At 37.1% G+C, this 24630-nt stretch overlaps 1 protein-coding gene across 1 annotated transcript; it reads left to right on the forward strand.

Moving 5' to 3' along the window:
- Positions 1-288: 288 nt before the first annotated feature.
- Positions 289-18380, forward strand: LOC140822895 (protein MICRORCHIDIA 7-like). Its single transcript, XM_073183848.1, has 20 exons — positions 289-812; positions 1286-1360; positions 1557-1591; positions 1687-1765; positions 2989-3081; positions 3181-3265; positions 10930-11005; positions 11870-11998; positions 13369-13467; positions 13556-13657; positions 14391-14552; positions 14627-14722; positions 15209-15260; positions 15336-15447; positions 15549-15610; positions 15716-16056; positions 16998-17080; positions 17153-17240; positions 17924-18134; positions 18213-18380. The coding sequence occupies exons 1-20, from the start codon at positions 395-397 to the stop codon at positions 18278-18280; spliced, it is 2466 nt and encodes an 821-aa protein (XP_073039949.1). The 5' UTR covers positions 289-394; the 3' UTR covers positions 18281-18380.
- The last annotated feature ends 6250 nt before the right edge of the window (positions 18381-24630 follow it).

Raw genomic sequence — 24630 nt, forward strand, 5'->3', positions numbered from 1 at the left:
TTTGAAGAAAGAAGATTTTTTTGTTGATTGTTAGTAAGAAATTACAAGAAAAACTCTCTTTTTAACATTCGTAATAGTTAGAATCAAGTATTATAGGTTTAGTGTCAAAATCATAGTTTGTGATATTATGATATATCAGTTTTATTTGACAACCGTTGGATCTAAACAAGTTGAAGTTCAAGACTGTCCTTCACAAAAAAGTACAATTAAAGTTTGACAATAAGATTCAACTACCACCAGTCAGCGAAAACGTCTCTCGGAAAAACACGCGTTTGTTCTGTTTTTTTCGTTTAGACGCTTTTTGAACTTTTCGACTGCCCTCGCAACGTCATCTTCCTTTGCATTAAATCTTTTGCCTTTTGTAGAGATTCGAAGCTTTTCGATTTCCACTACAATGGCGAACAACGTTAGATTCCAGGTTAAGCAAGAACTACTCGATCACAATTTCGCCCGTGTAAATAGGCCGAACCCCAATACCGCGCAGCCGCCTTCGGTTATCGAGCTGTCGAGTTCGGATTCTGATTCGTCTTCCGAAGACGGTGGCGAAGTTAGGGACAGTGGGAAAAGGCCTAGGGATTTGAACGCTGATGTGAGTAATGGGAAAAGTAAGAAGAAGAAGGTGGCTGGGGACTTACCGGTGGGGTTTTTGGACCTTTTGCCGTCTAGAAGGCCTCCGGTTGGCGTGTCTTCTACTTCAATGGCGAATGTAGGATCTATAGTGATGGCGCCTGTGGAGGGGTCTGTCAAGCAGTTCTGGAAGGCGGGGGATTATGAAGCGACGCCGGCTGTTGGCTTCAGGAATACTTATAATTGTGAGTATTTTCTCCTTGCATGTTTGTTTTGTGAGTGTCTTTTGCTGGGGAGGAGAAGCTGTGCTAGAAGCGCTAGAGATGACTCCTCCGGGACTGCGGGTTGTACACGTGCTCTCGTGGTTGCAGCTTGACTTCTGCGTTAAATGAACAATGTTATGATTTTCGCCTAAAATGGATCCTTGAGGATGAGGTCACCCTAGATTTCTGGAATTAACTTGTATGAAAGTGGACTAAACTCCATTTGGTTTAAATGTTAAAAAATTAGTGTCTTACCAAAAAATGGTGTTGATTTAATTACTACTTATATCAGGTTGCGATAATAGGTCAAAATGTAGCATATCGTTATAATTCTTGAGCGACTGCTCAAGTATCTCTTCTTTAGTCTGCTTGCGCCTTATTTGTTATTGAGACTTTAGTTGTTTAATATTATGAAACAGCCCTATTCCCAACTGATATCTGTTATAAATCTACAGGTAGCATGGATCATGTCAGAATACATCCCAAATTTCTGCATTCAAATGCGACTAGTCATAAGTGGGTTCTTGGAGGTAAAGAACTACATCCTGTTTGAATAGTTGAGCTATATTCTTCGTGATGCATGCTTCTGTAGTTCTGTTTAGGTGGAGATGCGATGTTGTTTACAATCTCCCATTTTTGTGATGCATGTTCTGTTTTCTGTGAGGTGCAATTGTATAAGGTTCCAACTCTTACTGTCCTGGAACTGTGCATGTGTTCGTTTTGCAGCTTTTGCAGAACTTCTAGACAATTCCTTGGATGAGGTATATCAATTCTCTCATCTGGTTGATCTATATTTTACAAGTTTGTTTGCGTCCGGAATCTGAATTCTTTCTTGTTATATATCTGTTGTTTTTAGGTCTGCAGTGGAGCGACACATGTCAATCTAGATATGGTTAAGAGCAAGAAAGATGGGACCAAAATGTTACTGGTTGAAGGTATTTTCATATAATGCCACTTTGATTTTATCTCCCATCATTTTTCTCTTTAAATATGTGCGCGGAGCGCTTATTGCATGTCCTTTGGTGCATCAATTAGCTTATTGGTAGAACAATTGATTTTTGAAGACTAAGGTGTAAATAAGAAAACTATATGTTTGTATGAAATACTCTTTATAGTTGGGAAATCTGAAAGAAAAGGTTTTCAGTAGGGCAAAGCTTAAGTATTTTACGCGGGGCATGTGGCATGATGATATGAATCCCTATGAACTGGAAACCATCCCAAGAAATGGAAACTTGTACACCAGTAAGTAGGGGTGAGCAGAAACCAAAACGAAATGAACCAGACCAACCATAGAACCAAACCAAATCGCTGGTGATTGGTTTTAAATTATGCAAACCGAAAAAATTGGTTTCGTTCAAAGTTGGGATTGCCAATCTCTTTATATAAGAATATAATTTTTAAGTATATATATGGTACCTAGTTTATATTACATCATTAGTAGTATGCTAAATTTATAATGAATGTTTCTTTCATAAAATCCAGATGTACAATTATTTAGGAAGACCCATTTTATGTGTGAAAAAATATATATGCCAATTAATTTAGGTTGCAATATATCAATTTCTAATTTTTATCTTTATCCCTAAACTGAAGTTACAAAATCTGTATCTTCAAAATTTATACATTTCGATGCAAAATTTGTAATGTTCTATTGTATATTACATTGTTAAACGGTTTAATATCTGTATGAATATCGATATTTGTCTATCATATCTAGTCTTAGTTATATCATGTTTAAAAACAATCAAAATATTTTGATTTTTAATAATGTCAAAATATTTTGATTTTTAATTATTAATGGTTTGATTTGGTTTGCAATTTCGCAAATCCGATAAGAATTGGTTCTATTCAAATTTTTATTAGAATTCGAACCAATCCACATTGGATCACCCGTACCATCAAGTCATAATGTGAGGTTAAAACCATAAATTATTGTGCTAGTTTTACCTTCTTTTGTGCTTTTGTTGATATGAATAACATCTGTATTATTGCCTTCCATATCGTGCTTTCTGTTTTTTCTGTGAATTCTTGCTTAACTGATTATATTCCTATATCCTAATTTATTTGGTTCTTGTTACCTTATCGAGGTTTTGCGTTATTATATCATGTATGATTTGATAGCCTCATGTTCAATCTGCTTACTGTGAGATTTTCACAGATAATGGTGGTGGAATGGACCCTGATAAAATTCGTCAATGCATGTCTCTTGGTTATTCCTCAAAAAGCAAAATGGTAGACACTATCGGGCAATGTCAGTTCTCTGTCTCTCTCAGGCTGTGAATATCATTTGACTTCTATAAACCGTCTTAGTAGTTCACATTAAATTTACTTGAGAAACTGTGCATGCCAGATGGAAATGGATTCAAGACAAGCACCATGAGGCTTGGTGCTGATGTGATTGTTTTTTCTCGAAGTCGTGGGAAGGATGGAAGCAGGTTTGCATTTTTTTATTAGGTTCCACGTGCAAGTAAACTTCGTGCTATGTAGTCAACTTCCATGATTCACAAATTTTTGTTAATGTATTGTCAACAATAAAGTTTGGATTATGGCTGTATTGACCCTAGTGCTTTGAGATATTATCTCCTTCCAGTGTTCTAAATGGCTGTCGAGGTGCCTAGGCGGCCCTCGACCGCACCGTATATGCATGAGGCTGGTGTTTTAGGCGGCCCAAGCTATAAGGCGTTGGGTAGGCGGGTCGAGGCGGCGAGCAGGCGGGTCGAGGCGGCGAGCGGGCGGGCTAGGCGGGCGAGGCGGCGAGCGGGCGGGCGAGACAGTCAAGATTTTTAAGTTGTAGTCCACAATTTTAAAAACCTAGTCAAAGTCAACTAATTTTAAATATTAAAACCCTAACACACCTCACTTTCTTTATTTTATTTTTGGTTTTCACTCTCAACTTTTAACTCTCAACCACCGCACACAATCCGCCCGCCGCCGCGATGATGAGAGGATCATGGATGTAGTAGATGGTGCATGTGTAAATGATTTGGAAGATTAGTTATGTTTAGTATACTAATTGTTCTAATGATGGATAACTGATTGAAACTTTGAAATTTAAACTTAGTTTTTTGGTAAAAATAATTATATTACTTTGTTAGCTTAATAACATTAATATGATGATGAATCTTTATTATATCTAGATGATATTATATTTCGTGTTTAAATATTATTTAATTGCACATTTTATATAAAAATGATTATATTGTATGATTATCTATAAAAAAATTACTTAAAAAAATTCAACCGCCTAGGCACCGCCTAGGCGCCCGAGGCGGTAAGCGGTCACCGACCGCCCCGCCACCGCCATTTACAACCTTGTCTCCTTCATTTGGAACCGGTGGATTCTATATTTTGGAGGACCATGTGGTATTGTGGTCAACGACATCACTAGTGCTCATCTTGGTATTTTTTGATTTCATCAGTGCTTTATTGCTGTACTAAAAATTTTATGCCCTGAAAAAGCTTCATTATTCAACATTAAATGTTGTGGTTAAGATGAAATTGCATACTTGGTGACTGACTCGTCTTGAATTTTCCCAATATAAGCTTTTTTTTTCTTTTAGTTTTCATAGATATTTTTTTTTATAAGAAACGATATATTATTGATAATAAAGTGTCAAATTACATCAGTGGACTAGTGGTCCACTAAATCAAGGAGTGCAAGTAACTCTAATCTTTAATGATAAATAAAAGCCCAATCTCTCAAAATATCAAATATGGAGACATTCTTGAAATCTTCATGAGTGCCAATCCACAAAGCCATCGCTATATTGATTCTTTCCCAGCATTGTTCTCGTGATTCAGCCTTGCCTTAAAAAATTCTTCGGTTTCTTTCGAGCCATATGTACCAGCAGATGCAATGTACCACGACACGCCAAAAAGTTCTTACTCTTGATCCTTTCTGCTGCCCCAGATCCATAGCAAATAAGTCTTTTGTTGTTGCCGGCTTAACCCACACCAACTGAAGATCTTTCAACGCCTTAGCCCACAAACCACTCGAGAATGAACAATGGAGGAGCATATGATCTTGACTTTCTGAGTCATTCCTACACAAAACACACCAATTCGGGCAAAAATTCATCGAGGGCCACTTTATTTGCATCGTCTCCGAGGTTGGTAACTTACCCTGAGTAGCTATCCATGAGAACACCTTTATTTTTGTCGGTACCGGAACCTTCCAGATGATGTGGAGAAAAGGATAAAGTGGAAAATGTGTAAGTGGAAAAAACGACTCGAAGAATGATTTGACCGTAAAGACCCCAGATGAATCCCCTCGCCACACTCGATAATCCTGCACCCCTTCCACCAACCTAACACTCTCTATCATCCCTAATAGCTCTGTTAACTGATTAATTTCCTCATCTCTAATTGCCCTCCTAAAATGAAAATCCCAAGATTGAGTAGAGAGTTCGCTGTCTATACAATAAAAATGAGAAATTGGCATGTTATAAACTGTGGACAATTGAAATAATCCAGGAAATAGCTCTTTGAAAGATGAATCCCCCAACCACCTATCTTCCCAAAATCTAACCTTATTACCCCCCTAACCCGTGTCGACACAAGTTGCTGAAAAGTCGGGTATACTCGTGAAATAAACTTCCAAGGGCACTTAAACGTAACATTTCTTGTCAAACCCGCATCCCAACCGTTTTCTTGCATCCCATATAAACTCACAATAATTTTCTTCCAAAGAGTTCCATTTTCGGCGCAAAATCTCCACCACCACTTCCCCATCATGGACTTATTTCGCAAGAGAATATTTCCAACCCCCAACCCCCCTTTATCCTTCGGTTTGCACACTTGTTTCCACGCGACCAAATGGCTATGAACATCTCCATCCGCTCCGTCCCATAATTTTTTTTGAAATCCTCTCAATCAACTTTGCAATACATTTTGGCATGCTAAAGAGAGACAAGTAATATATCGGAATAGAATTCAAAACCGACGCTATCAAAGTCAATCTTCCTCCTCTCGACAAAAAAGATTTTTTCCAACTTGCCAATTTTTTGGACACCTTAGTCACAACCGGTTCCCAAAACGCAGCTTTCTACGGATTTCCCCCTAGGCATTCCCAAGTATGTTATAGGCCAACTCTCCTTTCCACATCCAACTTCTTGTGCCAACAACTCAACCTCACTTGTTTCACAATTGATACCCATCAAAGCACTTTTTTCCAAATTTATTTTCAATCTAGACATTAACCCAAAGGATCTCACGATTTGAACCAAAAACCTGATGTCATCCTCGTTCCTTGCGAAGAATAGTGTGTCGTCCGCGAACTGGATGTGAGAGATCTCTATCTTGTCTCTACCAACCTCAATCCCCTTTATCATATTTGTTACTTTGGCCTTGTCAATCAATCTTCCCAAAACATCCACAACCAAATTAAACAATAGCGGAGACAAAGGATCACCCTGTCGAAGACCCTTATGCGCCCTAATTTTTCCCCTTGGCCTCCCATTAATTATAACCGAGAATGAAACGTTCGACACACATCCTTTAATCCATTTTCTCCATGTTTCTCCGAACCCTTTTTTTCCAAGCACAAAATCGAGGAACTCCCAATTTACATTGTCATAAGCCTTTTCGAAATCCACCTTAAATACCCACCCTCTCTTCTTCTTTCTCCTTCCTTCTTCTATCAACTCATTCGCTATAAGACCACAATCGAGTATCTGTCTTCCTTCTACAAAAGCATTTTGGGATTCCGAGATCGTATATGATATAACATCTTTTAGCCTTGTAGTTAAGACTTTTGCTATAATCTTATACAGGCTCGTGGTTGGCTAATCGGTCTCAAATCCTTAACTTTAATAGATTCACTTTTTTTCCTTATCAAACAAATATAAGTTTCATTGGTAACACCATTTACGACTCCCGTCCGATGGAACTCATCAAAAACTCTCATAATGTCTCTCTTGACTATATCCCAACATTCTTGATAGAAGGCCAAAGTAAATCCGTCTGCCCTTGGGCTCTTACCACCCTCACAATCGAACATCGCTTTTTTGACTTCATCTTCTGTAAAAGCACTCTCTAATTCTCGGCTCATAAATTCATCAATGGGACACCACTCCACACCTTCAATCCCCCAACTTCTCACATTTATCTTTCCATACAATTCCTCGAAAAAACTCAAAATAATGGATACAATTTCATCTTCATCACTTGTGATCGATCCATCCTCCCTTTCCAATCTGTTTATGGTCGCCCTACTCCTCCTTTGATTTAACAGTGAGTGGAAAAACTTTGAATTTTGATCCCCCTCTTTGACCCATTTGATCTTGGCTTTTTGATAATTGATCTGATTCTTTCGACATATTAAATCTTCCAACATCATTTTGTTTTCCTTTCTCTCATTTGCTACCGCTTCCGACCCCAATCCTTCACTCTCCATCGCATCCAACACGCTGATTTTTCGTCTCAACTCCCCCATTCTCATATCGATCATCCCGTAAACTTCCTCATTCCACCTCTTAATTTCCACCTTGATCGATCTTAATTTCATCATGAATTTATATCCCTCCCAACCTCGAACCGCCGCATTTTCCCACCACACCGTCGCCGAAGATTTGAAATTTTTATCCCTTAACCACACATTCTCGAATCTGAACGGTGTCGGACCCCACTTAATTTTTTCCATATCCAAAATCACTGGGAAGTGATCTGATGTGATTCGTGGCAAGATTGATTGCCTATAAAATGGATAAACCTCAGTCCAACCAGTCGTGAACATGAATCTATCCAGTCTACAGCAAATCGGCATATCCCTTAAGTTCGACCATGTGAATTTTCCATTGAGTAAAGGTGGATCACATAATTCCAGCTCTTGTATCAGTGAATCGAAGCACCGCATGCTTGAAGTTTGTGATTGACTGTTCATTTTTTCGCCTGAATTTCTAACCACGTTGAAATCACCCCCCAAACACCATCTCTCTCCACATAAAACCCTTAACCCCGCCATTTCATCCCAGAAATTATTTCTCAAGCTTGCTCTGCATGGCCCATAAATAGCCGTAAACCACCAATCAATGGACACATCCTTCTGAATTTTTATCGAAACCGAGAACTCCCCTATCAAGTTGTCCTTAACCGAAATGAATCTAGGATCCCACATAATCAAGATCCCCCCCGACCGTCCCAATGCAGGTAGAATCACCCATTCCACAAACCTTGATTTCCATAAACTTGAAACAAATCTCCTATCAACTACCTCCCTCTTAATTTCTGCAACACGATCAAATCTGGTTTTTCTTTAACAATGACGGCCCGAATCAACGCCCTACGTCTTGCTGAGCCGCCTCCCCTGATATTCCATGAAAGTATTTTCATTGATTGACCTTTTCACCCTTGACATTCATGGGAGCACTATTTCGCTTTCACTCCATCAGCCTTAGTTCCATCTTGATTGTCCGAGAAGTCCACTCTTTCCACCCCCATCTTTATTAGACATGCATTTTCAATCTCCCACTCATTTTCTTTCCCTTCGAGTCCGTCATCACCCACTTCTCCTCCTTGCCCAAAATGGTGCCCTAAGAAGAATCTCCCCGACAAACCCGACTTATCAGCAAAATGCGTTGACCCCCCCTCACTGAAATATGATGCTCTCCCACCAACCCCTCCCTCGAGACTGACACAGGAATTGAAGACAAAGATTTGTGATTAAGAAAAACAGAAGGAGAATGGGTTATAGTGTTTACCTTCCTCGGAGATGATGCAAAAAAATCACTTAAACCTTCGAGTTCCATTGAATGTGGCGAAGACTCATCTGAATTTATTGAAATATGACTGCTCCCATCGCTGATGTTGCCTTCTTCCTCTGACTTTTCATCCATTGCCTCATTTGATATTGTGTGATCCCATTTCCCATCTTCCGCCTCATGCATATGAATCCCATTCTCGATGACTGTAAGAAGAGGATCTCCTCGCTGTGTCAACTTGGCTGCCTCTTTCTTTGACCTCAACATCTTCTCTGATAAACAAAGTCAAATGTTCTTTCTTTTGGGATGTTATATTCCTCTATGTTTTTGATTGTCCCTTTGAGAAATTCTTCCTTCTCTTTCGGCCTCAACTTCTTAAGAATCTTAACTTGCTTGCCTCGAAACAATGGATCTGAAAAGCAGCCTCTTTCTTCCGTATCTTTTCCTGTAGCCTCGGCATCATGAAATTTGAGAAGAGGTGGGTTGGCCAAACCACTTTTATGAGAATTATGCTCTGTCTCGTAGTATCCTTCTTCCATTGTATGATTCTGATGTTTGAAGTTTTCCGAATCCATCTTCTTCTGGTCACCGTCCTGTAGATTATAACTGCCATTTCCTATACCTTTATTCGATGAACCCCATCCCGCCAACACTCTAGCACCATTGACTACCACTTGAGCATACGATCCTTTTTCATATGTTTCATAAGCGTGTAAGTCGACAGAATCCACTAGCACTCGAATATCCATCATTCCTTTTTTTGTTTGAATCTTCAGGATTCTGTTAATGAAACCACCTTCCAATCCCACCACTTTAATTTTTGCCGCTGACAAATCTTTTAGGTGCAATGTGTCATAACTGATGCTCAATAATCCTCCACATTTTTCTCCTATGCTTTGGAAAAGTTCGGTTTTCCACAGATCCCAAGGTAATCCAAACAATCACACCCAACTATTGCAGCATTCAAAAACCTCTTCTTCACAATTGATTTGCGGCATCCATCGGTCAAAAAATAAAGTAACTTGTTTCTCCATAAAGCATTTTTCCAATCGCAAGTAGAATGCAGCTTCCTCCTCGTTGTGCGGCCACCACACTGCTTTATTTGCCTGAAATGGAAAGATTTGAATACCTCTCTGAACTGCCTTTCCAAGTGTGATTCGCACCAAATCCCATGGAGTATTCGCACTTTCCCTTGTTATAATGAGTGATTTACTCCAATCTTTAACCATGCACGGTAGATTTTGCTTAACCATATCATCTGCCTGGTTTCTCTGTTTGTCTTGATTGGGCCATGTTTTTCCAACATTATGTGGTTGTTCCTTAGTCTTCGTTCCTCCATTGTTGCACAGAAAATTATCCTTCCTATGATTCACAAATTTTGACAGATTGTACTCTGCCCATTTCCAACCCCATTCTCCACGCCCACTTGGAATGATTATGCGCTGCCTATTGCCGTTTCCTCCAAATTTAGTAATCTCGAGATAACTTCCTCGACCATTTACGTATTTCTGCATGATGATCACTGATTGTCTGCCTCTGAACCTGTTAAACCCGGTGCAACGTTGAGGTCTGCTAATGTATTCTCCCAATTTCAGCAAGATCCACCCTAAGCTTTCCAAGTCCACTTCCAGTACATACGTGGCATTTCTGGTCCTTTCCTTCAAGCACACAGATCGACCCATCCTCCCCCTACTGATTAGGAACAATTTCTGCTCTATTTTAGCCTCACATAGAGTCGTGAGGTTGTTTCTAAGCATCCCTCTGTTCATGGCTGAATAATCCCGAGAAGCTATGCAATTTCGATCCGAAAGAGATAGAAAAACGAGAACGTCGTTTCGTCTTTCCTCCGCCGGCCGAACTCCGGCGCCGGTGGATGTTAACAGTCGGCTGAGCTTAGTACTTGAGATCAATGGACGAAGGATGGGTAAGGCCGATTGAAATTGGGTGGAGACTTTTGGAGGGGGGAGAGAGCATTTTTAAAAAATTCTCTCACTAGGGTTTTTTTCGTGCAGCGTTTTTTCTTCATAGATATCAACTGCCTGCTTTTCAACTTTTACTGCTCCTAGGTATTTGGTCAGGGATTAAGTACTTTTACTGGATATTGTTTGGAATTAGATTCATATGGTGCTTTTTGTTGAACTCTGAGGACAAATGCTTTGTTGTTGAATGTTCAAATCCTCGAGGAGTGCCTGTGAATCTGCCATTTGAACAGATTTGATATGTAAGCCCTGATGTGAAAACGAGACGGCCACCCCTTTTTGTCTTTGTTTCGTAATTTCACGGATATCATATGGTTGAGCATTCAACATTCACTAGAGTTTGCTATTACTTCCTCCTAAATGCTGATCTGAATGTTTGCTTTTATTACTCGACTGATTAACGAAGTGCTGAATCTGTTTTAGGCCGACTCAAAGCATAGGATTACTATCCTACACTTTTTTGAGGAGCACTGGAAAAGAAGATACCGTGGTTCCCATAGTGAGTGACTTTGTGATTTTGTACTTTGTGTATGAAATTATTGACTTCATATGCTTCTTAATTTATGTAACCTAAGCTACATATTAAGATTCCCAATTGCTAAAAGAAATTTAGAAGTCAAACTGTGATGTGCACATCTTGCTCAGTAATGCCAACCACCACCCCCCAAAAACCCCCACCCATGCATCATTGCAAATCAAAAGAGAGTCATATTCTGCACCTACTGTAATTGTTCTCTTTGGATACTATCTTTTTTTTTGATACGAAACATTATTTTTATTTAACTTTTTGAAAAAAAAAAAAAAAAAGTTACAAAGGAAGTGGATGAGACATCCACCGGTTTTTTGAAGCTAAAATAAAGATAAAAAAAGTCAACTTAGAATGAAACGCCAATCCCTAACAAGATCAGATATAAATAAATGATGAAAAGCTTGAACTCTGGTAGTCCAAGTCGCCACTCTGAATCTAATCTTCTCCCATAAACACTCCGTCGACTCTTCTTTGTCACTGAAAATTCTGCTATTGCGCTCCGTCCATATCGACCAAAAAATGCAATGCACAATAATATACCAGAACAGTCGACCTTCCTTCTTTTTCAGAATTCCATTTTCCATGACCAACATATCTCTTGAAGATTTGGGGAAAACCCACTCGAAGCCCATGTGTTGCATAACCCTGATCCAAATTGTCCTCGTAAAAGAATAGTGTAGCAGAAGATGATCCTGATTCTCGTCATTTTTTCTACACAAGGTGCACCATTGAGGGGACAGTACATTATTCGGCTGTCTCTTTTGAAGCTTGTCACAAGTTTGCAATAATGCTGGGTCATGAATATTAAATTTTTTTCCTAAATTTTGTTGAAAGCTTGATTATGAAAGAAGTGGAAAAGATTGGAAAAAGATTGTTCGATCATCTACTGATGACTGGAAGATAAATGTTGAAACTATAGTTCAATGGTCTCCCTTTTCAAGCGAAGAAGATCTTCTTCGGCAGGTGATCTTTCTTGTTTTTTGTTGTCAAATTATATATAGTCATGTCACTTATGACCTTTGTTGTTCGTGTCTATGCAAAATTATCCTTAATCCTCAATTCTTTGGCTTTATGTCTTCGTATGCACACTTAGTGCTGCCTTTGCTGCACCTCTATATGTGTCATATCTTAGTATGTAATTTGAGATGTCAATAAAACATTTACAATTATTGTCTTATCCTCTAAACAAACATTTTATTGTTCAGACATTTATCTTTTCTTTATGAAAAGTAAAAAGGTTTATTTGATGCTAGTTTCTTTTATCCCCAATCCTTTTCACGGGCTAGGGCAACTTTGTCTAATTTTGAATTTTTTTCATCATTTGACTCCTGCATGATTCTTGTACAAAGCCAAATCAATGCTAGCTGATCTTGACTCTCTTCATGCGGGATTTGGTCGCGAATTCTTTTCATGTGGGGTTTATTACTCATGGATCAAAGTTTTCAGATAATGGAGCTTGGTCTCCATGTTATTTGATTGCAGACATGTTTATTTGAGTTCTCGACATTTGATACTTCAGCATATAAATATGGAACATTTGAAAACATTTTGAACTTGAAACACGTATGAATAGGTCACAAGTGGCTATATTTTGGACTAAAGTAGTCAAATATTTTAGATGGTTCATGAAAAAATAGTATTTCAGGGTAGGATTGGCAAATAACTCTCTGCCTATGGGTTGAAGAGAAGAGAAAATACAAAAAGGGCAAAATTCTGTAGCCAAGGACAGAAACTATAAGTATAGTCCAATAAATACAAATTTGATTGCACACCATTAATAACGGATGCCTATTCTATTAATCGTACGAGGAGCTCAAATCTCTGTGAATCTGGATGTATCATGCAACAAAAATTTAAGAAAAATATCCACTCTTTATATTAAGAACCTAAGTGAGCTGAAGCATATGGCTCAATATCGCTTGGTCTATTAATGTGAGAAAAGAAGATTTTCCAACGAGACGATATCATGACCGTGTGGAAAAACTTCAACCCAACCCAACTCATCTTGGGTTGCGGGATAGACGAGAGTTAACCCACCAAAAAAAAAACTAAAAAAAATCTCTTCTTTTGTATTTTTATTTTCTTCTTAGGATGGAGTTTGGCTTTGACATTCTCTAGTCTCAAATTTTAATAATGGTTTTCTGTGATCATGGCATGAAGATTAGATATTAAAACAAGGAAATTAGAATTTGTTGACTCTTGACTAAGTGTGCGGGGGTGAACAATGGCATCCCTTTCTTCTTCACTGTTGAGTTTGCCAATACCTTTGGACAAGTATGGTTATAAATTTGATGTTTGCTTGTTTTCCAACATCGTCTTTTTTTACTTGGCAGTTCTATCAAATGAAGGAGCAGGGTACTCGGATATTTATATACAATCTTTGGGAGGATGATGAGGGACTACTAGAACTTGATTTTGACACCGATCCACATGTGAGCTATCGTAACTTTTTATCGTAGAGTGGGTGCTTTATTTGTGAACATGTGATAACCTAATATCTCAATTCTTTGGTTTTTTTAGGATATTCAAATCAGAGGTGTCAATAGGGATGAGAAAAGCATAGAAATGGGAAAGAAGTATCCTAATTCCAGGCACTTTCTTACATATCGACATTCATTGAGGGTAACGTGCTGCAGATATCAAGCGATTATTCATTTTTTTCTTTTGTTTCTCCTTTCTTTTTGTAATAATTAATTTATTTATTTTAGATCTTGTTTTACTAGGATCTCTAATTGGTTTCTTGTTTCTTGCACATTTATTGTTATTATGCCCTTGTGTCGTTTGCAGCTTGATGCTTCTTAAAAATGTCAAATGTTTATGATTGTTAAAGTTGATTTTGAAATTAATAGTCCCGCCAAATGTTTAAGGATGTCCCACCTGGTGGGGTTGTATAAGTTGAAGGTTGTATCATTTGAGGGCATTAAATGCATGATAATCTTGTAAAATGAAAGAAGATGAGTTTTGAGCAAATTTGATATGGTGATTGTGAAGATTGCCACAAATGTTTGGTTTGGATTGTCATTTACTTATAGTGATTATGATGATGTTTTCATCCTCGTATAGTGGGTGACGGCAATATTCAAAATAAAAAACTAGAGTTTTTAGCTCTTTGAAAGTGGATATAATTTAGTGTATTCATCTTGAAATGGATTGACATTAACATTGTTAATAAATATTTGATATAATTTTATTGTGCTTCATTTGTTATGCACATTCATATACAAAATATACGGTACATATGTACATGTACAAGTCGATGCAACAATTAGGCACCCATATTTGGAAACAGTTTTAGTGAAGTTCTTGACACCCATATAACTGGAAATTTTTGATGAAGTTCTTACTGGAATTGCAGAGTTATGTAGCTATTCTCTATCTGAGAATTCCTCCTGGATTTCGAATTATTTTGCGGGGTAAAGATGTCGAGCACCATAATATAGTGAATGATATGATGATGTCACAGGAGATCACTTATCGTCCTCAGCCTGGAATTGACGGGATTTCAAATAATTCCAACGTAATTTTGGTTTAGTTCTTTGTTTGATATTCATATAATTCAATGCGCTTCACCAGCTTTCGTCTGTGTTGTAGATGGTTGCTGTAGTCACTGTTGGTTTTGTGAAGGATGCTAAATACCACATCGATGTTCAGGGATTTAACGTCTATCACAAAAATCGACTTATCAAGGTGGTTCCATCTCATCTCAGCTTCTATCCAAACTCTAGAAGTTTTTCTTCTACATTTCTTGTATGTATGACTTTGTCGCATGTCAAGATTTAGTTTTATCGCGATGGTTGTTCGTGGTTTGAATATTTGATTGATTATTTTAATCGAATTCATAAATTGGCTGAATGAGTTTTATATGTTTTAAGAGGGTATTGATATATAGCATGCAGTCTCTTCTAGGAAACTCTCAACTATACAATTGTAATCAATTAAATATACCCTGATTCTAATACATCAAATTCTATCTAAAAATGAAATATAATAACATAGAATATTGAGCATTGTTTACTCCTCCCCTCAAGTTGCGAAATACGGATTATTTTGCCGCTATCTCTACATGTGAAATGTTGTTAAAATTTTAATTCTATAAAAAACCGTGGACGCCTATAATTTTGTCTCTCAATTTAGATTGTACTTAACTGCATTGTGTGCTTTGTATGATTCCAGCCATTTTGGAGAGTTTGGCATCCTCCTGGTAGCGATGGTCGAGGAGTTATAGGTACAATTATGCCATTTTTACTTTCTAAATATTCATTGGATTTGATGTTCTAATTGCTGTACTTTTCCTTCAAAGGCGTCCTTGAAGCCAATTTTGTTGAACCAGCTCATGATAAACAAGGTTTTGAGCGAACTACCGTCCTCGCACGACTTGAGTCACGATTGGTTCAAATGCAAAAGACATATTGGTATATTCTGTTGATTGACTGAGTTGATTTTAACATGATTTCATTGTATAATCTTCTGTAGTGACACATTATTATTGTTTGATTTTCGCTGCATTTGACAGGACCACAAACTGCCACAAAATTGGCTATGCACCCCGGCGCAATAAAAAATATCATGATAGAGGTAAATAATGGAGTTAATGACTTTGTGTGTTTGTGGGTTGGTGGGGGGGGGGGTGTTGGTGGGACACTATAATGAAAGATCTTATGGATATTGATGTATTTTCAGATGCTTCTCCTGATTCTTTTTCCCCAACTCAAACAAAAGGCATTACTTCAGGCGAGAAGACATGGATCAATGGGCATTCGAGTGGAAAGAGAGTTACAAAAACCAGAACCCATGGGAAACAACCAGGTTTTACTGAAATATCATCCTCTTCCACTGAGGATGTTGGTGACATTGACATGCAAAATCACACTTTCAGGAATCGGGCAAATGGTTCAGTATCGGGGGAATTGTTTGATAAAAATAGATCTCAAAGATTCCCAAGGTTACATCAAGAAACCGAACAAAACAATTCACCTGCTGAAAGGCTCAGCCAATCATCAACCCGAAATACAAATTCACAGGTGAACCTCATTTGGTATTTGGAAGGTATATTGTGTGATCCTCTGAAAATTGCTTTACACTAAATGTAATTGTTGAGTACCTTACCCACGCTCCAAATATGGGCACCATTAAGTGTGCTGGAAGGTTAGTTTGCGACTTTGTGTGCACAAGTATGTTGACAATATTTGTATTCTGAAATAGAGTAAAAGTCTTAATCGAGTGGGTAAATTTTTGGATGTTCTTTTGTAGGATTATTATATTTCATAGACACCTTCCCATATCTGCTTCTATGAACCAGGCCGTATTTGTTCATGGTGTTGGATCTTATTGTGTGCTTTTAATGTCAACGGGGTACCTATTCAAGTACGAAATAACTTCTGAATTTAACTTCCATGATTGTGTATAGTGAATAACAGTAAAAATTGTTGGATGTAGAATTCGTGTCATTTGAAACTGGATGTATCCAGTTTGCTTGCCTTTTTCCCTTTCAAAATTTCATATCAGAAGCAGAATCAAAAGATAAATGACTTGAAACTTTATTTACAAATAATATCGGAATGGATCCTATACAAATGAGATTCTGTCCACTTCAGGTGCACTGTCACTCCTTGATGCGACAAGTGCTTTTTGGACCAAAAATTTGTCAGCTGAAATGTAGCCTGGCCTGTCTGTTATAAATACATGACTTGTCTATATTGTTATCATGAGGTTGTTTTTATTTTTGTGACATGCAGTCATATTTAAGAAGCATTTCCTTGTACCCTGTGATAAATTTCATTTATTTTTTCATATTCCAACATTCTGTTGGGTTTCTCCCCCAGTATTTTTCACGGTTAACTTTTTTTAATTATTTGCCTTGTAAACGCTGGATGAAATCCACTTTCTAATTTGTTATTTTGTGGAAACATGATTTTCTAACATTGGACATGGGTTTATATTGGTTTTTGTCTATCTTCAAAAGGCAAATGATAATGAACCAGCGTCAAAGTTCAGTTCTCATGCATTGGTTATATTGGAAGAAGAGAATCGCCAATTAAAAGAGAGGTATTTAGTCCACATGAACTTCATATAGGTATTTTTATCATATGATAAGTCGATTTTCTGTGTTAAATGCAGATTGAAAAGGAAAGAAGAAGAGATTCTGGGTGATTTGCTTAATGATTTGCAGAAAGAGAAGGAAAGATGCAAGTCTCTCGAAATTCAGGTGATAATTCTTGTATTAATTTCCTCAGTTATGTCTCGTGATACGATTCTTGTTCGCTTTGTTTTACAAAATTAGTAGAAGATGCTTTCTTGTTCATTATTGTTACTGGATTGGATTTCCTTGCTTATGCCTTACGTCTTATGATAGCTTCGATTTCATCTGTGATCAAGTAACACACTAGCTAAAAGAAGACGTGTTCTTTTATTTTGCGAGGGCAGAAAATTTGGATACCATAGTACCGACATTATACCTTCCATCGTTTTGTGACACTACCTATGTTTGGTACTTGATTGAAATTCAAACACTCCTTTTGTGTTTCCTGTGTATAATAAATGTTTTTTTTTTAAAAAAAAACAGAGTTTTTGATTTTAGCCTGTAATACAGAGTCCAATTTCTAAGAAATTGACTTGGTCAATGATAAGGGCAGGGACTGTGGAAAGAAATGCAATCCTTTACTTAATTTGCACCAAAATCCTAAGTTTTGGAGGGACCGTGGAAAGAAAAGGCAATCTCAATAATGGTTTTTTTAGTGCTCATTTTGATTACGACTTTTAGCCGAAATATGAGCCTGTTTGTTGTCCTAATATTGAGGTATTTGGTTTGGTTTAGTTATTATGGCACCCAATGTTGTGGTTTTTACGTATGACCTCAACCTAAGCAGACTTCTTTTGCGACTTAATCAGGTGCAGGAGTCCAATCGTAAATATGTGGAGCTAAGCAAGGAACAAGAGAGTATAATTGACGTATTTCAAGAAGAGAGACAGCGTCGTGACATTGAAGAAGAGAATTTGAGAAAAAAATTAAAGGAAGCATCAAATGCCATTCAAGAATCATCAAATACCATTCAAGAGTTGATGGGCCAGATTAGGCTTCTGGAGAAAAAGTTCTCCACTGGTAAACGATGATCTATTCCGCAACTGATGGTACAGAAACTCTTCATGACACGTTAATCATGACTTGTTTATGATGCAGAAGTTGTCCATGGTAGGATTAGAGATGAGCCTTACGTCTACTCGATAGAAACTGCAAGAGTTTACTGATGTATAGTTGCAGATAATGCTCAACGCATCAACCACCTTGGATTATATCATTCGAACAATTTAGTAGATCTTACCTAATGATATCATTCCTTTTTTTTTTTCTAACTTTAATTCAAATATTTTCTTGAATTCTATTTTTCATTTACAATCCATTTTAGCTAAACGATTTTGGTATATGTTACGATAAGTTATATCGAATTATAAAACATATTGACAATAAAATTCATGCATGCATGGTGGACTGACATACATGTAAGTAAAAACGCCTAGCAACTCAAAATAAGTACTTGATTGTTTGAAACAACATGCACGAACCCTATTCTCTTTGTGCTCGAATTTGGGAACTTCAATTTCCTCTGGAATTGTAATCTCCACGGGCGCTGGATCAGACTCGTCGGAAGAAATGGGGTGAATATCCGATGCTGCGCGCTGTTGCTATAGGCTTGACTGTAGTCGGTAGTTTCTCCTTTTGACCTTGCGGGGTGTTGTAGTTCTTGTGTACCACATATAATATTATGATATAAGTTTTAAATAATTAATTTGATTAGTTTGATGATATTAGGAAATGAAACGGTAGGACCGAGTGCTTACGGCTTTACCAATAGCTATAACTAGTGGTAATTGTGCAACTCAAATCTTTTTAACCGCACAACAACTCAAGCACCACAGTTCGATCGCTCTACCAAGCAGGGACAATTATTGCACCCAACAGAAACATTATTTGTTTCTTAAAATAAATTTTTTAAAAAATAAAGTAATCAAGAACTCAAATCAATTCATATAGTAAAACAAACTGAAACCAATTAACAAAAATCGAAATCGAATTGTGACCAAATAATTCAATTCAATTCAATTCCGATCTATTAGAAATAGATTATGATTTTTTTAAATCATGGATGATATTAAGTTATAAACAAGAAATTGATATATTTTTCTAACAGCGTCTACTCGATTAACATATCTTAGTTTTCCAAGCGATGCCGGCTGTAATTTGTAGTTCGTGGGGGTTTATTAAAATGGTCCTTTTTGATGATATTTTATACTAGTCAAGTGGAATTTACTTTGTACATATTATTATTATTATTATTATTATTATTATTATTATTATTATTATTATTATTATTATTATTATTATTTTAGTACAGTTAACTATATTAAAGTTAATTGGACCTTGAAATTATCTAATTTAATTATGGGTTGAGTCCATAATTAAGGCCTTGAACCCAAAATGTTCTGGCTTATTTTTAAGCCTATAACTCTACTAAAACACCTATAATAGAAGGTGATATTCCCCATTTCTCATTTGGTTATTCAAGCTTCCTTTATCTTTGGACTCTCTTCGAGTAGTCGTTGATTTGAATGTTGTAAAGTATAAGTCGGACACTCTTCATCGCATCTAATGTTTGTTTGTGACGCAATTAACATGCCTTGAAGTTAACTATTTGGATTTGCTGCAATGTCAACTGCGGATCATTCTATGCTACACCTGCAGTGTTTCTCCCCCTATTGATTTCTAGTGATTATTTTTGTCCTGAGTCACCGCACAAGTATTTATACTTGTGCAAATTTAATCGTGTATGTCGTATTTATTTAAAGTCGATTTGTGTTACAAACACTAATATTTTGCTGCATGTAGTCTTAAATGTTGTAACATTTAGCACAACAATTAATTTTGATAAAACACAAATTTACAATATTACGCTGCTACTATTATATAAACTCACATCTGTCAAGCAAGATTCCTTACAAGTGGTATCAGAGCTTATTCTTGATATACTAAGTGCTGATTCTCCTTTTTGTTTTGTTTGACAGAAATATTTAAATAGACACATCACTTGCAAACTCAGCACTTCGACCATCAGTCCTAGACGGAACAAACTACTGTCTATGGAATGTCAAAATCAGATATTACATAAAATTCATAGATGAACGGGCATGGCAACGTGTTATTGATGGGTGGACTTCACCGATGATGATATATCAAGATGGTGATAGCTTGCCAAAACCGGAAACTGATTGGACTGCCGATGAAGTGCAGAATTTGAATTACAACTCAAAGGCCTTTAATGCAATATTCATTCCAGTCGATATGAACATGTTCAGTTTGATAACAAACTGTATTTCTGCTAAAAATGCATGGGTACTCTCCAAAGACATTGTGAAGGTTCTGAGAGCGTGTGACGAACTAGATTAAGGATGATTACCTCCAAGTTCGAGATTATGAGGATGGAAGAATCTGAGAATATACTGGATTATGATCGTCGCCTACGGGAAATTGCTAATGAGGTATTCAGACTTGGAGACCCCATCTCCAATGAACAATAAGTTAGCAAGGTTCTCCGTTCTTTGCACAAAATATTCAACATAAAAATATATGCAATCAATGAGGCTAAAGACACGTCTCATATGGCTTTGGAAGATATTATCAGTTCACTTCGCACTTTCGAAATGAACATGGACATGCAGAAGAAGGATAAGAGGAAGATGATTGCATTCCAAGTCTCGAATGACTCTTATAACGATCTTCTTCAAATATCCCAAAAGGTTAATGAATCTTATCTTTGTGAAGATTCCATTGCCTATATCACAAAGAAATTTTGGGATTATTTGAAGAGAATCAGAGATAAGAAGAAGGCTGGACAACCATCGAATTTTCCCAATCTACCAGCTCCTAAACCCCCTGTTCAACAACAGTTTCAACCAAGGAATGAAGGCAATGGTCAATTTAATTCGAAGAAGTATGACTCGGTGCAATGTAGAGAATACAATGGATTTGGTCGTTATGCCAATGAATGTGCTAACAGATTACGAAAGAACAAAGGCTATAATGTTTCTCTAAGCGATGAAGAATTTGATGAGGAGGAGAAATCCAATGATGAAGATAATCACACCTCCTTGACTGCACTGTTGACAGAAAAACGTTGGCTACAAGTGAACCCTTTAGGTGTTTGCCCTAGGTGTTGCTAATCCTGGACGCAACACGTGCGCAAAATCAGTTTATTTAAAATATACATCTTCTGGAAATTCGAGTGTAGATGATTAGTTGGAAGCTAATGACGAAGAAATCACTCTTGAGAGTGTACAAAAGCTTTATGAAGAGTTTTACGCTGATTGGACTAAAAAAAATAAGATTAACACAACATTCATGAAGGAGAACACTGAACTGAAGTCTGTGGTTGCAAAACTTGAAGTTATCCCGAGCAAAAAGGACTTGGAATTAGGCAAGAACAAAGATGAGCTTCAAAAGGCAACTTAGATTTTATCCAAGTTCAATTCGAGCACATCCAAGCTTGAATCCATACTTTTGATGGGAATATATGATAAGAAGGGTAAGATTCCGAAGACAGTGTGTTTGAAATTTGTGAATTTTCAAAATCAACTATCTTTGTGAAAGGAAAATCTGATACATACACACAGTCACAACCCACATCATCGATCAAAAGTTCTCCACCAAAAAGACAACATGCTGCACCTATTCCTAAGAAAAGAAAACGCAGGTATGTATGTCATTAATGTTTCAAGCTTGGACATATCAGGCCCTACTGTTTTAAACTCAGGGATGACATCATGAATCAAACGACGAGCCGAATGTTGCCCCAAATTTTGCCCAACACTTCCCGTAACACCTCCAACCATCGACCTACAGTAAGACAAATTTGGGTACCAAGGGTAACAACTCACTGTAATGTTGTCTATACTTCATTAAAAACTAACACTGTAGGTCATTGGTACTTTTAGTGGAAGCTCATGCCATATGACAGGATCACGAGACATTTTATTGATTATGTTGAACAAAAAAGTGGTAGAGTAATCTATGGAGTGAGAGCTAAAGGAAGGATTATTGGAAAGGGAACATTGAATGTTGAAGGACTACTAAAACTCCACAATAAATTTCATGTTGAAGGATAAAATTCAAATTTGATAAGTATAAGCCAATTGTGTGATGATAATTTGCTTGTCAAGTTTGATAAACATACTTGTGAAGTTTTTTGATGAAACTAGCATGTGCATTATGACAGGTACAAGGTTTTCGGATAAATGCTACCAAATAGCTGAAGAACTTTCATGAAAAGATGCACAAGTCAGTGAGCTCGACCTTTGGCATCAACAACTCGTTCATGCTAATTTCAAAACCTTGAATAATTTGAGTAAGTACGTGATGTACGAGGTATGCATAACCTATCATCTGGTACACCATACGTTTGTGGAGATTGTCAAAAGGGTAAGCAAACTCACGTGTCACATCACATGTTTCCCCACTTTGGGACAACACATTGTCTTGAATTGCTACACATGGATCTTATGGGTCCTATGGAAGTGTCAAGCTTTGGAGGTAAGAAGTATACCTTTGTGTTTGTCGTTAATTTCTCATTGTTTTCATGGGTAAGTTTCATTAGGGAGAAATCGGACAATCTCGATGTGTTTAAACAGTTAGCCACAAGAATCACAAATTTCTATAATTTGAAGGTGAGAAGAATCATGACTGATCATGGTAAAAAATTTGAAAACTCTTCATTCTCATCTTTTTATGACATGAAATGAATTCCACATGAATTCTCAGCACCAAAAACCCCACAGCAAAATGGCATTTCAGAATGCAAGAACATGACATTACAAGAAATGGCTAGGGTGATACTAGCTTCGAAGAATATTTCCAAGAGTTTTTGGGCAGGAGCCCTTGATACAGCTTGCCATATTTTGAATAGGGTGTATTTGAGAAGTGGTTCAACCATGACTTCTTATAAAATAATCATGGGAAAGAAGCATAATCTTAAATATTTTAATGTTTTTGGTTGTATTTATTATACTTTGAATGATAGGGATCAACTTGCAAAATTTGATTCAAATTGTGATGAGTGTTTGTGTTGGAACATTTCATGTTCGCAATCTTGATTTTAATGTTAACAAAACTAGTTATTTTGTTACTAATGGTTTATCATAGTACGCATGATACTGTAACTGATCAAAAGTTTAACTGATTAGTTATCTCACCTAACTGAAGCTTTCGAGAACGCCAACTGATAGTGCCAACTGATTGCCCAAGCTGAATCAGTCCAACTGATGTATTGAAGAATAGTTCAATCGATTGATCAGTTGATAGGTAATTCAGCAGAAGACCTTCAGAAACCCGGACAGCTGATGAAGTGCTCAACTGATGGAAAGTCGAACTGACCAGTTCAACTAAACCAGCGTAACAAGCTAAGCTGACGAGCCAACTGATTTCACCAGACCAGTTCAAAGCATCATTCAGGAATCAATCAGTACGGAGAACACAACAAGCTTAATCAATGGAATCCAGTTGTGCGCACTTGGTAAATTATCTGTACTATCATTAGTACAATTAATGGACTTTGCAGCAACGATTAAAGCCGAGATATTCTTGGAGACATGTCGGAAAAGTCAAGACATGAAATCCTAGGAACGAATTCAAGCTGCAGCGGATACAATTATTGAGTCTCGCTGTACGATCAGTTTCCAGCCTATAAATAGAAGATCACTGAAGACCAATAATATATGAAGTGTGTGAAGATACAGAGAAAAGGGCACGCATATTCCATATTAGCTTTCAAGAAGCAATCAGCCTAGAGGGAACACTTCATCGTTTTATCAGCTTAGTTTAGAAGCACAATTCCCTCAGTATGTGAGAATACTTTCGTGTTGATCAGTTCTCACACACACACAAACCACCACTCAAATATTGTCTTGCACAAAAACGTTAAACTTGGGTATGTAGTCTTTGACACACAGACGTTAAACAAGTGTTGGCTGGAAGGTGATGCCTTCAGTCTAGACTAGGAGCTCAGTTAGGCAGTGAGTAAGTCCTAAGCTGGTTGGATTTAGACAAGGTATTGTATAAATCAAAGTCTTCTAGTAGATCCTAACTGAGGTGGTAGAAGGGGTGACGTAGGAGCATTTGAAATCTTCGAACATCCATAAACATATCTTATGTATTTAACTGATTAACTGTTGTTTTCAAACTGATTTCATCATTTAGAACATCCATCAGTTCAGTTTTTACCATAACTGAATTTACATATACGACAACTGATTCTTTTCTTTTCAGTTATTCAGTTTACATAAGTTAAAATGTTTTTTAATATAACAAATTTCTTCACGAATGATTACTTCGAGTTTCTTCCGCTTGGTTTTTAAACCAAACTCGATTTAATTCATCGGTGTTAACATTCGTAGAATACGAGCTATTGCATCTCATTGATTTATTGTGTTCGAACCATCTTCGAAGGTGCTATCACACGATCCTTCAGTTTGTTTTTGGGATATGCCACTAATAGTCGAGCCTATCGCATGTTTAATTTAAGAACTATGACTATTTTGGAATCTATTAATGT

Source organism: Primulina eburnea, chromosome 2, assembly GCF_022965805.1.
Source record: "Primulina eburnea isolate SZY01 chromosome 2, ASM2296580v1, whole genome shotgun sequence".
Taxonomy (NCBI): domain Eukaryota; kingdom Viridiplantae; phylum Streptophyta; class Magnoliopsida; order Lamiales; family Gesneriaceae; genus Primulina; species Primulina eburnea.